At 39.1% G+C, this 13,177-nt stretch overlaps 3 protein-coding genes and 1 long non-coding RNA gene across 9 annotated transcripts; 3 read left to right on the plus strand and 1 right to left on the minus strand.

Annotated features, from left to right (window-relative positions):
* Positions 1 to 310: 310 nt before the first annotated feature.
* Positions 311 to 1,597, plus strand: LOC126803190 (glucan endo-1,3-beta-glucosidase 2). Its single transcript, XM_050530956.1, has one exon. It carries the CDS (start codon positions 311 to 313, stop codon positions 1,484 to 1,486), a length of 1,176 nt encoding a protein of 391 aa, XP_050386913.1. The 3' UTR covers positions 1,487 to 1,597.
* A 3,616-nt stretch (positions 1,598 to 5,213) lies between these two features.
* On the plus strand, positions 5,214 to 7,338 carry LOC126803916 (L10-interacting MYB domain-containing protein-like). 2 transcript variants are annotated; one of them, XM_050531642.1, is made up of 5 exons: positions 5,245 to 5,278; positions 5,367 to 5,455; positions 5,713 to 6,053; positions 6,137 to 6,790; positions 6,886 to 7,338. In XM_050531642.1, exons 3-5 carry the CDS (start codon positions 5,736 to 5,738, stop codon positions 7,315 to 7,317), a joined length of 1,404 nt encoding a protein of 467 aa, XP_050387599.1. In that variant the 5' UTR covers positions 5,245 to 5,278; positions 5,367 to 5,455; positions 5,713 to 5,735; the 3' UTR covers positions 7,318 to 7,338. The 2 variants fall into 2 exon arrangements, with proteins under 2 accessions (XP_050387600.1, XP_050387599.1); XM_050531643.1 differs by lacking the exon at positions 5,367 to 5,455 and having other exon boundaries at positions 5,214 to 5,278.
* Positions 7,339 to 7,516: 178 nt separating this feature from the next.
* On the minus strand, positions 7,517 to 10,002 carry LOC126803918 (uncharacterized protein At2g39920). 5 transcript variants are annotated; one of them, XM_050531647.1, is made up of 5 exons: positions 9,844 to 10,002; positions 9,149 to 9,301; positions 8,383 to 8,830; positions 8,078 to 8,278; positions 7,517 to 7,927 (listed from the first exon to the last, which is right to left on the minus strand). In XM_050531647.1, the coding sequence occupies exons 2-5, from the start codon at positions 9,216 to 9,218 to the stop codon at positions 7,717 to 7,719; spliced, it is 930 nt and encodes a 309-aa protein (XP_050387604.1). In that variant the 5' UTR covers positions 9,219 to 9,301; positions 9,844 to 10,002; the 3' UTR covers positions 7,517 to 7,716. The 5 variants fall into 5 exon arrangements, with proteins under 5 accessions (XP_050387604.1, XP_050387606.1, XP_050387603.1 ...); XM_050531649.1 differs by having other exon boundaries at positions 9,149 to 9,377; XM_050531646.1 differs by lacking the exon at positions 9,844 to 10,002 and adding an exon at positions 9,449 to 9,830.
* Positions 10,003 to 11,222: 1,220 nt separating this feature from the next.
* LOC126803919 (uncharacterized) lies at positions 11,223 to 12,472 on the plus strand. The gene is made up of 3 exons (XR_007673124.1): positions 11,223 to 11,793; positions 11,983 to 12,031; positions 12,119 to 12,472. It is a non-coding gene; the product is annotated as an uncharacterized LOC126803919 (long non-coding RNA).
* The last annotated feature ends 705 nt before the right edge of the window (positions 12,473 to 13,177 follow it).

Consider the following 13,177-nt stretch of genomic DNA (forward strand, 5'->3'; position numbering starts at 1 on the left):
ACCACCATCGTTTAAATACATCCACCAAACAAAATCAGAGCCATCCTGAGAAATTCAACGGCTGGATCTCAATACAAAGCTCAGCGTTGGTTTGCCGTATAGGATCCCAACCACGTACCGAACTCTAGACTCCTCCACTCTAAAACAGTCACACATTGCACACACGGACACACCCCTCTGGCTTTTCCCGCCAAAAATCACCCTTAAATCCTAACCGTCTCGTAACAAACCTCCCCCAGCCAAAAACCCCTGCTTCTTCTCCAAGACTCTCTCTCTCTCTCTCTCTCTCTCTCTCTCTCAGAGCTTAGCTATGGCTTCCCACTTCTCTCTCTCCGCCGTCTCCCTCATCACCCTCCTCTCCCTCCTCCTCCTCCTCTCCCCAACCGCCGCGGCACCCTCGCCGGACACCTTCTCCACGGTCATCGGAGCCACCTACTCGGCCTCCACCGCCGCCACCTACCCCGCACCTCTCACCCCGGAGCACCTGGCCTCCGCCGTCGCATCCCTCAACCTCGCCGCGCTCCGTCTCGACGTCTCCGACCCCGGGATCGTCCGCGCCTTCCTCTACTCCAACACCACTCTCATCCTCACCATTCCCAACGCCCTTGTGCCGCCGCTCGCCGCCAACCGCTCCAACGCCATGCGGTGGCTCTACGCTCACGTCGTCCCGTTCTTCCCCCGCACCAAGATCGCCGCCATCTCCGTCGGCAACGACCTCCTCGAGTCGGCGCCGGAGTTCTCCCAGTTCCTCCTCCCGGCGATTCAGAACGTCCACCTGGCGCTCCTCGACATCGGGATCCACAAGATCGCCGTCTCCACCACCTTCTCCTTCGTCAACGTCATCACGACGCCGTTCCCTCCCTCCGCCGCGCAGTTTCAAGACGCGCCGCTCCAGACGGTGGTCCGTCCTCTCCTTCAGTTCCTCCGTGGCACCAACTCGTCCTTCTTCGTCAACCTCTACCCCTACAACCTTTACCGCCTCCGGAGCGAGATTCCGATTGGCTTCCCTCTCTTCCAGGACCACCCCTTCGGCTTCCGCGACGACATGACCACCGGCGTCCGCTACCGGAACCTCTTCGACATGATGGTCGACGCCGTCATCTCCGCCATGGCTGTCGCCGGACACGAGAACATCCCGATCGTCGTCACCGAGACCGGCTGGCCCAGCTGCAGCACCGACCCGAGAGAAGTGGAGGCCAACCCGGTTTACGCGGAGCTCTACCTCAATGGGCTATTGGGCCACCTCAAGTCGGGTCGGGGCACCCCGCTCCGGAAAGAAGGGCTGCCTCAAGTCTTCATCTACGAGCTGATTGATAAGCAAGTCAGGCAGGGACGCCAGTGGGGGATTCTGTTCCCGAATATGACCAAGAAATACAAGAACGTTGACTTCAGATCTGACTCCGACGGCCTTCTCGGAGGTTTCAGCTTCTTGAAGGTGGTGCTTGGTCAACTCTTGGTCTTTGCGTTCCTCTTGAATCAGTGGTAAAAGCTGCTATCTCTATGCTCTGTGATTTTAGGTGACCTGTAAAATTGAAGCTTCTTTATGATTTGCTTTGCGGAGAATTGAAATTTTGGGGCTTTGATTTTTACTACTGGTTGCTAGATTTTAATGAGATTTCTGTAGAGGATTTAGTACTTGAATTGTTTGTTTTCTGAAGGTAGGGATTTGGTGAAAGATTGATGAATGTTCTTGGTGATGTAGCTAATGGATCTACTGGTCCTGTATGTGTTGCAAGAACATCAATGGTGTAATGAGGGATTTCAGTAGAAGTTTAGTGTGAAAATACTTGGTTCTGGTGTGATTGAAGTTCATATTCTTTCAGATTTTGGCTTGCCTTTTCTATTTGGGTGTGTTGAATTCTGGAAATTAATCTCATATAATTCTTTGATGTTATAATTCAAGTTCATCCTTCAATTGTAGCTGGGAATGTACTTAATTTAGGAAGCACAAAAGGTGCAGAACTGGTGATCAATGGTAGCATGAATGTTCTTGCAAATGCAGAACTGTTCATATAGCAAAGGTTAATCTGGTACCTCATATTATCTGGTAATGAAGATTTCATTTACTTTAAGATCCCCAAGTATCCCAAAGTACTCTGGACAGTAATAGCAAGAAACATATGAAAACCAACCATTACATTTATTTTTTTCCACAGAATCAAGTAATAATTGAATAATCATGGTGATTATATCAAAAAATGTCTTCTCTAAACTTTATACCACGCAACCCACATCTCTTATTCTCTTTCCTTATAAACACTAGTCGGCTAGTATAAACACTTATGCAGCTCAGATATCAGTACTCTCTTCTCTGCCTGTAACTAGCTCCCCTTATTCAATTGATTGATGATGAATACGAGTAAAGTTGTATAGAGCTGAGTTGTTGCAAACTATTGCAAATTGATTGATTCTTCTGAGCTACATATGAGCCATGTGACAATTTTGAGGTCCATTTTATCATTTGTATTCCCATGCCATGACCTTATATATGAGAAAGGAGAGGGATTTATACTAACTCATGTATATGATGCATTATTGCAATTTCTGCCATGAATATTCCCAGTGGTGGCTGAACATTCCTAACAATATGCTGAAAGCCATTCCAAAATTTTCAAAATCTGAAAATGTTTTCGGCTTCATCAGTAGAAAGCTTAGCAGCAAATGTATTGAAGCTCTTGGTATAGCTATAAACCAAGGACTCTGCAGAATCAGAATAGCTGCACAGACATCAATATACTCTTTAATATTTGTAGTGCCTTTGTCTAATAAGGGAATAGAAAGTGTTAATTACTAACCATCCTGTTACAGATGAGAGGACATTTATGTGTTTGAATTGGGTTGTAGAGTGTTCATGATTCACAGTATGATCTCCCAAATATACAATGTAGAAATTCTGTGTAATATTTTCATAACCATGATTAGAAAATGTCAAACAAGTACATTCGGGATTGTTTATCTTTTTGGTCCTGCTCATCTCCTTTGACACAAACAAGGCCTATATATTAAGGGGGACAAAAAAGGAGAAGAGAATGGAAGCTGAGTCTCATGCTCCCCATACTTGAAAATGAAGGTGTATTTTGGGCTTCAGAAGCTGCCTATCTGCAGTATCTGGTGTTGCATTAGACTGTGAAGCTCATGACATGTAAAATCTCAAGAAACTGTTTAAACTAGTTATATCACCAAACGTCGAGCAACTGTTTTCGTTCTGGACTTTAAATTATAAAAATGATACCACTTTTTTTGAAAGGGAAAAAATGATGCTTCTCTTTATGTGGAAATAGATGATGAAAGATATTGATTCATCTTTTGCAAGGAATGAGGTACTATCCAGTGTAGATTGCGAGTTGAAACACAAACACAATTTGTATACAAAGAGCAAGGGACCAATGTGAGAACCTAATATTCTATAAAATCATACAACCACATTCATCCGATTACAAATACATAAAAGAACCTATATTATGTATATTCCTGAAGGATCTCTGGTAGATGCTTTGTGCACGTTTAGACTCTGAGAATTGACTTGAATGTCACCTTACACTGTAGATTACTCTCTTCACCAGGCAACACATTACACAAAAATTCAATAGGAAAAAACATTTGATCTCTTGAAGCTTCATTGTGATCTACCTCATGATCTCTCTCACCGCCTGTGCAAATACCTGGTTCATCGAGACACCAGCATTGCCCCTTGCTTAAACTTCCCATGCTTAATCCTAGAATGCAGTAGATACAGTGCCAGTCTGAGTGGTCTCCAAATTGTTGACAGGACTATTATGATCAGATCTTCTCTCATCTCCTTCTAGTTGAAGGAGAAATTCCAAGTTCCACACATGCTGCTAAGCACTTTGCAGCTACATCTCCAAACTTCCTCAATGGGTCTGCCTTTAGGCAATCTCCAACTCACCCAAGTTAAGGGCTAAAAGACTCTCATTTAGCACTCTCAATCTCCAACCCCCTTAACTTAATGGCTAAAAGACATTAGGTGAGGGCTAATGATAGCCATTAACAATGCATTTTAGCATTTTGAGTGGGTTTTGATTTCATTTGTTTATTCAATAAGTCCCCCGTATCTAATTCTCATTATCAACAACATCTAATTATAATTATAATTTTGTATTAATACAATTAATTTAAAATTTGATTATTAATACAATTAACTTTAATTTTGATGATTGATATAATTAATTTTATTTTTTGTTAATTAGTACAATTAATGTTTATTTTATTAATAAGTATAATTAATTTTAATTTTGATGACTAATATAATTAATTTTAATTGATATGATTAATAGAATTAATTTTAATTTTAATTGGTTGATACAATAAATTTTAACTTTGAGGATTAAAATTAGGAATAGATTAACCGCACTATATATATATATATATCAACCTCACTATATTTCTCTATTTGAAGAAAATGGTCTATACAACCTCAATATATATATATATATATATATATATTTAATTATTTGACATAAGAGGTAGATGAATTCGCAATGTCATTGCTTCATTTATTTTTATTTTGTTAAATATATACTATCACGTTAAATATGGTTGAAACGAGAATAGTGAGAGACAATAATAATTTCAATTAAAATATATAATAAAATGTTGAAACTAATTTCTTAATTATGAAAATAACTTATTTACTTGAAATAAAAATCTAATACAAAATTATAATAATCAAACATATAATAACAACTTCAAATCTTAAAATATAATTTAAGACTAAAGATTTATCTCTATGGATTGGAGACCGTTGATGTCACATCAATAATTCAACTTTTTTGAATGACAATAATTCAATTTTGCAAGACTAAAATTTTAGCTTTGAGGCTACTTTAGCCTTTCGTTGGAGATTTCGAGTTGGGACTAACATTTAAAAAAAACAGTAATATTGTTTTTCTTCCGGACCGATCATCCTTTGCCGGGGTGGGAGCCCGTGACTGAAATGGAAGTGGAATACCTCTTGCATCAACATATAAGCTTGAATCCTAAGAAATTTTGATATTTTCACATTATGAATGATGCAGTTCCTCACACTTAGCTTTTACCATAGCACTGGAATAATTACTAGATCAAAAACTGAAAGGAATAGAAGTGAAAATGGACTGGTTGACATACGACAGAAAGTCACTGTACTACGACGTCGTTTAAAGTTTCAGAGAGTCAGAGACCCCCCCCCCCCCCCCCCCCCCCCATAAGATCATATCTTCATCCCCAAATATAATTGGGGAACAACTGCAAAGTGCAATTGCCGCCCTTTTAATCCAAGGTATGGAATTTCTTATTTCCTATTTCAATTTCTTTGCATTATTTAATTCATGGACTTTCGCTGTTTAAATTGTGTTTTAAATTCACAGATATTGTTCTTACATGATCTGGGTATATATACCCATGCCTGTAATCAAGCTCCTGAATTACTGTAAATTATAAAGGTCCCTGTTTTCATGTAAGGTCTTATTTGATCTGACTGTTCAATTTTAATTTCATCTGGGTTTATAATTTCATTGTGTTTAAGAATTTAGGGACATAAAGTTTTCATCTTTTTGCTTCTATTTGGTTGCTGCAAAAATGTACCAACTCAACCACAATCTGGATAGCTTTCCTTTTGATTTCTTCATTGCATTTCCAGAGACTCAGAGGCTGTTTCATTTGTTATATGGTAGTCTTGAATTAATTGAGTTTTGCTTGTATATATAATGGCAGAGAAATTGGAGAGTGAACAAGGGATGGTTGGCTCATCTAACCCGAAAGCTACTTGGTCCCCGGAGCACCGCAAAATATTCTTTGGTCTTTGTCTAGATGAGGTTTCCAAAGGGAATAGGCCAGGGACACATTTTAACAAGGAGGGATGGGTGAATATTGTACAATCATTTTACGAAGAGACTGGTGTGAGGTATAGTAAGAAGCAATTGAAGAATCACTGGGATTTTACAAAGAAGCAGTGGAAAGTGTGGATTAAGCTAGTTGCTGAAAGTAATATGAAATGGGATCCGAGTACAAACAAGTTTGGCGCGAGTGCAAAGGATTGGGCTAACTATATACAGGTATGCTAATTGATTCACGGTTGCGAATGCTGTAATGTTTGTTCATGAAATGAGATTAGTGATTGCAAATTTTTTTGCCACAGGTTTACCCAGAAGCCGCACAGTTTCAGTACAAAGAACTGCCGTTCCCTGACAAATTGGAGATTATTTTTGCTGGTGTTATAGATTCTGATGGTATGGAGATGTCTTATTCTCATAAGAGGCAGAATGATGGCTCAGAAAGTTCCTTTATGCCTTCCGAAGAGAAAGATTTTGCAAATGTGGAGGGGGAGGATGAACATCTTTTTGGCCCTGAGGATGACCATCTTTTTGCTGTTGAGGATGAGCATGGGTTTCATTCCAATCCAGTAAGGAATCCTGAGATAGTTCGGTCTGATTTAAGAAACCGTAGAGCAATTGCTAGTGAACCTAGTCTATCTAGCTCATCTCATACAAAGGCAAAGGCCGTTTGGACACCTGCGTTCCACCGAGCATTTCTGGATCTATGTGTAGAAGAGACATTGAAGGGTAATAAGCCTAGGACACATTTCACCAGGGATGCTTGGAAGACTATTGTCGATTCCTTTCAACAAAGAACAGGCCTTGGTTATAATAGGTTACAGTTGAAGAATCATTGGGATATCACAAAGGAACAATGGAGAGTCTGGTCTAAGCTAATTGGAACGAGTACCATGGGATGGGATCCAAACACGAAAAAATTCGGTGCCACTGAAGAAGTTTGGGCCAACTACTTGGAGGTATACTATTTAGCTGTTTCCATTTGATTGATATGTAGATTGGGATGTTAATGACCTCTCAGTTGGTAAAATATATTGGTTTTGTTTTGTTACAGACGAATCCTGAAGCTGCTTCTTTCAGATACAAGGAACCGCAGTTCACTGACAAATTGGAAACCATATTTGAAGGAACAACAGTTACTGGAGAGACAGAACCTCCTACTAAGCGGAGCAAGTATAATGAGAATTCGAGTGCATCTGTTTTGAATGTAGGCGAACTTAGCATGAGGAACCAAGCTGGGAACGTTGAACATTTTGATGCTGTACCAATTTCCTTTAGACAAGCCAAGCCCACTTATAGCATTGGAGAATGCATTGACTGTCTTGATGCCATGGAGGAAGTTGTACAAGGAAGTGATCTCTATCTGTTTGCATTAGATGTTTTCCTGAAAAAGGAATACAGGGAAATATTTCTTCAACTCAAAAAGCCTAATGTAAGAATTGCATGGTTGCAGCGGCTGCAATCAGTTGGTCCACCTTTGGTTTAACAGTGGGTTTTCTTTCTGTTTTATCGGTTTTCTTTTGGATATCAGATTTCTCTTGTTCGTTGGTACAAATTATTAGGCAGGTCTTGCAAATAGCATTCTCTTGGATCATAGATGATGATACGGAAGGTTTTTGGTATGGTTTTGGGTTATGTCTGTAAGAGATTTTTCATGTGAATTTGTGAATTTTTCATGTGATAACTAACAGAAACCGTATACTATACTTTTGTCAAATCTTATACAATCTATAAAGAATGCTTACAATAATTGTAACAATCTGATCGATATGGCTGCTTACAATGCTTCACAACTTGTATTTGACATTCCTTGACCACTAGTACTCAAAAGCAGTTTCAGTATAGAAAGCAATGTGTATGTACAAGTTGGAACTTACTATATGTTCTAGTTTGGGGTATGCATGTCTTCGATTTGATGTTCAAGATCGTAGTATATTGGGTTTGGAAGCTTAAAAATACGCTTTCCTAAAAATGGCCCTCTTAGAGCATCCATCTGACTGCTTATACTGCCGATTATGCGAAATCCTTCCCTCTGCATTGCAGCCCTTCGTTTAGAGAAGTAGTCACCGGTCTCCATATGCAGCTCAGCTTCTGATCTGCTGACCATATCAATCAACATTACAACACCAAAACATCGAATACAGGCTTTATTTATATTGGTAATGGCACAAGGTAAACAAGGGAAATTGGGCTACTTTAGACATAGAGACTCATGGTTCCAGCATATTTGAAGACTTCAATAATACCTCATAATCAATGAAGACCAAGCTTTGTAGCCTGCAGATACAAGATACTGAACAGAGGGAGTCCTATATGTCTCCGGCTTTCTTGATAACAAAATCAATGGCCAACCACTAGCATGAAGTTTCATGTATAGTCTCAGAATAAACATGTGCTTCAGATGCTTTGCCTCTTCCACACGATGACTACAAGCATAGTGATCATATCTGTGAAAAAAAAGACAGTTCTGTCGAATGCAGTAAACATGGGTTTTTAAATCGAAAAAAACACAAAATGAGAACAAGTCTCCAAAGATTAGAAGGAAGATTACTGCTGCGCTGAAACATTATTATTCTGGGGGTTTGAAGAAAGAATATCATCTACGTCCATCAACACTACATCCAGACCATCATGTTGCGGGGTAACACTACCAAAATATTCCTCAATCATTGATATGGTAGAATTTAAATCTCTTGCATATTGACCTTTTTTGATGTACTGAATAGCAGCAACCCTGCATATTGAAGGGAACTGACCACCCTCAAAGTTGTTGAGTTCCATATGCAGAAAGAAGATATGGCAGTAATTTGAATCATAAGTTTCTTTCTGAACCTCAACAATTCCACGGCTCTTGCTTTCACAAGACTGCAGCATTACCGTCAGTGCAATCAGCAAAGTGATGAATAATAACCCGACGGTAATGAGTGAAGCAATGAAGATTGTTGTAGCAAAGGATGACATGTAGAACCCTGACTCCATTACATAACTGCTTGCCCTCTCTGTGTTCATGAACAAGACCATGAGTTGATTATTCAAGGTCTATTTATGGTCTAAAGTCAAAACCTTTCACTAGCTATCCAAGCAGCAGTTGACACACCATATCATACAGCAGGAGAGATAAGATTTCAAAGGCACGAGAGGGTTCAAAAAAAATTAAAATTCCTACTACTTTTCCAGTTTCTGAACACAGCATTTCTTTTCATTTCCAAATACGGTATTTCGTAGCACAATAATGAGAATCACACCATCACCAAAGTTCATGACAAGCCTAATCAAGTTAAATACAATTCTACGATTTGTGGAATAGTGTCACAGACCAGAACCTTCATGACTCGAAAGAGTCTGAGCTGAGTACTCCCTCTCCATATGATGGCCATACGCAGACATGGTTATAGCCCAAAGAAGCAAACCCCGGCTCAATTAGTCAGGAAAAGAACAACTGTTCCCCTTCCAGTTCATAGAAGGGTCACCTGCAGATTACGATGTGACAAATTAAACATCACCGTAAAGGTCAGCCACGAAAACCACATCTCAGATACCAATTCTCTGCATTAAAGAAAGAAATTTTCATCTTTGAACATATAGAGAATCTAAAATTACAATGTTTCAGCGGTTACCCATTTGATCATGTAGCTCATTCAGTTGATTTCATCAATACAAAACCCACCAGATTTGGAAATCTTAAACCTTGTGATTCTAGCTCATGCAGATAGATGAAATGATCAGCTGGGTCAATCAACTATATCTTGTACTGATTAGATCATTAGACATATAATACTGTGATCCAGATGGTGATTACAGTATGGCAATCCAATCATTTCACTACAGAATCCAAGATTAGTTATGTCTATAAAACAACAAATGCATCCAAGAAAGTCATCCATGAGAACCAGTAATATAACCTGACAATCATCTATCCAAGAATACAGTCAAATCTGACGGCTCTTAAATGACTAAGCAACAGAGACAGTGAGTGTGAGAACAAGAAAGAAGAGTAGAGATAAAGAATTACCTCTGATATATACATTGATGGGGTTCTTTAGAACAAGTCACAAGACTACCCTGCTCTCTCTTCTTTATTTTTGTTTCCTCAGGAAGCTTCCTGTCTTCAAAATGCATTATGATCTTTGTACAAGTACCCTTTCACTCTTTGTAATAAAAGATGAAGGTAGTTTTGTCCAAATAATTCAACAGTGTGTGTGATCAGTATATCCAGATAAATGTTTAGGTATGAAAGTCATTTATGGAGTAGAAGAATAAAACAGATGACAAAATACTTCCCTTTCATTCTGCCAAAAAAAAGACTTATTTTTCTTTCCAGAACAAGAGTGCTCATCTTCTGTACGTATTTTATGTAAATGGCTCGCTGCCTTCGATCAGAATCATTTTTTTTGGTCGAATAGAATCAATTTGGTTTGATTGATATCAATACCATTTTTCGTAATCAAAGTATAAATGAAATTACTTTTTTTTAATTAGAGAAAATCACTAGCTAAAATGCTAAATAAGCAGCAGCACTCTACTGCGAGGAAGATCACGATTCTACACAACCTGCTCTAAAAAAGCGATGTATTTGATTTGGGAATGTACGTATTGGCTTACCAATAGTTTGCACACTTGTTTTCATTAGCAACAGGGTTGAGAAAGACGATCGAGATCTTAAGCCACAGGTTCTGTAATAGTATATAACAACTGTCAGGCATGACCAATGACAATAATAATCATAACATAAAAACGCTGCACAGTTTTCATATCTACAAAATAAATGGTACAAATTGAGTAATATTCAATCAGCTACATTTTTCTTTCTTTGAGATCGATCACATCGCAGCCAGGTCACATGAAAATGATTCTTGTCCCTTGTCACCATCTTTAGAGACAAATGGGGATAATAATGATGAGGATCACAAATAAGAAGAGCTGTTTGCAAAGGCAATTCTTCAGGGTGTGCCCTGAAAAGTGAAAATTTGAGCCAGTATGATTCTCTAACCAGTTGATATTAGCAAGCACGTTTGGAAAGGAATTACATTGCTTTAATTTCCCTTAAATTTGCATTCACGGCGAGTCAACTATTCTTGCCAATTCTTCAGCTGCACCAATAGTGTTGCACGGTTTATAACTTAGTAATTCGCATACGCATAAAATCCTGGGGAGCTGTTTTTTGTGTCGATCGTTATCCCTCTATTAAAAAAAGATCGTTAACCATCAATTTCACTTTTAATAATTTTCTATTCTTTGATTTTAATTTTTGGTCATGAATTTTGTCTATCGGGAAGTGTGACACTTTTATTTTAGGCGTAGTAGCATACTATGGGCACGTTTGTTAGCCTGGATTAGCCGGGATTGGACTCTATAGTCCAAGAAATTAGTCCGAAACTTTTGTTTGGAAAACACGGGATTAGCTTTAATGAAATTAGCTAATCCGCGCGTTGAAGATTTTCAGGACTGTGGAGAGGTGCCGAATTCGGGCGGACTGCGCAATCCCTCGCCTCCTCTCGCTCCCTCACTCACTCTCGCCTCCTCTCATCAACGCCTCTACACCAGGTTCTCTCTCTCTCTCTCTATTAATCTGAAGTTGACTCTTCCGATTAGACGCCGATGCGGCGATGCCACAAAGAAGAAGACGCCTCCAGATCTTGGATGGAGGAGATTGGAGTTGTGCGGCGGTAGAACAGCGAGGTAAACCACCTGCTGGAATCGGTGTTTGATTCTTATAAGAAGGCGCTGGATGTCGGCACGGTGAAGTTGATAACTGCGGCGGAGGCGGAGGAGGTGGAGGAGGAGAGGATGGAGTCATAAACTCATCAGTTGTTACTCCAAAGACGCACGGTGTTTCTCCCGAGAAGAAAGTACCCAATTCAACCATGTCCTTGGGTTATGCAGAGAAGCTTCCTACATTGAAGATGTCGGCAGCGTCGGAATGTCTGAACATTTCAACACACCTGACGTTTTGCAACAAAAGGTTTCGTGTTTCCTCTCTCTCTGTCTCCCTCAGCAATGTTTTATTTTCTCAATGTTTATGAACTTTGTTGATCTTCTGGAATCTTGATACTTATTGATGGTTCTTAGATTTTCTGCATAAATTGGGCCAATTCTAGCTTTAGTTGAATGTTGAACGTACTTGTTTTTGATATATTCCTATGCTTATTAGGATCTGCTTCCACTTCTGCGCTTCTGGGTTTTAGCTCCAATCCTCAGAGGTATGTTCAAACGTAAAATCCTAGTCCTCATTTTCTTCGTTGTTCTAATATTGCATCATTTGGGTTTGTGAATTTTGTCCTCTGTAGAGTTCCCTTGGTTAAATTTTGGTGCAAGTTGGATGCTTTAGAACTGGGTTTTATGAGGGTTTTGAAGAACAACTTTAAGAAATTGAGCGGCCAATAATCTTGGGTTCTTTTTTCTCTTAGACTATAAAGCTCACCCATTTCATTGATGATTGTAAACAAACCAAGAATATTTGATTCTTAGCTCATTTGTCATGGTTTGGTTCTGATAAAGGTTCTGACTTGTAAGGCTAAAGCCTATCATGTAGTATCCTGGTTAGATTTTGATTACTTGTGACCTGTGTTAGGTGAATACATATTTAATTGTATGTTACTATACTATTGATGCTTTAATAAGAGTTCTTATTTTGATGATCATTCTGGAGTTAAGTAGAGTAGTAAAGCCACAATGTGTTGATATAATTTAAGGTTGCCAGAATCACATTTGTCATTTTGAGGGGTAACCCTGGCTGAGCATTTTTTTTTGTTTCACAATACTAAGCGTGCTGTTACAATTCTCGGTACTAGTTAAGGTTTCTCTAGTATAGAACTAGATCAGAGAGGATGATAGTTCGCGGCTATCATAGTTTTGGTTGAGGTGCCTTTGTCTTGTCTTTGACAGTTTGTTCTGAGCCCTGACAAAAGGGAGAAGGAGGTTTGTGTGAGGATGATGGCCATTTGCACTTCTTTAACATCAAATGATGCAGGCAGAACATGGTTCTGTTGTATGGGAACATGTAGTCATGTCTTCGTTGTAGGATGAAAGTTTAATAGGTTCAAAGACTTAAGGATACTTAAATGGTTTGTCTTGTCTAGGCAGTCTGTTTTTATTGAACGGATATGTGGGAGGCAAATTCCATGATTATGGTATTAGAAACTAACATCTTTGATGATTGATGTGAGACATGTTTGCAATTGCATAAGATATATAAGATATTTTACAGAACATCAGTTAAATTTTAAACTGTATATTGAAATCCATGATATTAGTTAAGGGAAACTTGCGATTTGAATGCATAGCTGTGAAAGTATTACCTGATTCTCACAGTACCATTGGATTGTAAAAAGTCCCTCCAATTTGTT

The sequence above is a fragment of the Argentina anserina genome, chromosome 7, assembly GCF_933775445.1.
Source record: "Argentina anserina chromosome 7, drPotAnse1.1, whole genome shotgun sequence".
Lineage (NCBI taxonomy): Eukaryota > Viridiplantae > Streptophyta > Magnoliopsida > Rosales > Rosaceae > Argentina > Argentina anserina.

Excerpts from the sequence above, each read along its gene's own strand:
- LOC126803918 (XM_050531647.1), bottom strand. The coding sequence starts at position 9,218 with ATGTCTGCGTATGGCCATCATATGGAGAGGGAGTACTCAGCTCAGACT. Across the intron at positions 8,831-9,148 it reads TTCGAGTCATGAAGGTTCTG|AGAGGGCAAGCAGTTATGTA; the intron begins GTCTGTGACACT and ends TCATGAACACAG. Across the intron at positions 7,928-8,077 it reads TGGTCTTCATTGATTATGAG|ATCAGAAGCTGAGCTGCATA; the intron begins GTATTATTGAAG and ends TATGGTCAGCAG.
- LOC126803916 (XM_050531643.1), top strand. The coding sequence starts at position 5,736 with ATGGTTGGCTCATCTAACCCGAAAGCTACTTGGTCCCCGGAGCACCGC. Across the intron at positions 6,054-6,136 it reads ATTGGGCTAACTATATACAG|GTTTACCCAGAAGCCGCACA; the intron begins GTATGCTAATTG and ends TTTTTGCCACAG. Across the intron at positions 6,791-6,885 it reads TTTGGGCCAACTACTTGGAG|ACGAATCCTGAAGCTGCTTC; the intron begins GTATACTATTTA and ends GTTTTGTTACAG.
- LOC126803190 (XM_050530956.1), top strand. The coding sequence starts at position 311 with ATGGCTTCCCACTTCTCTCTCTCCGCCGTCTCCCTCATCACCCTCCTC.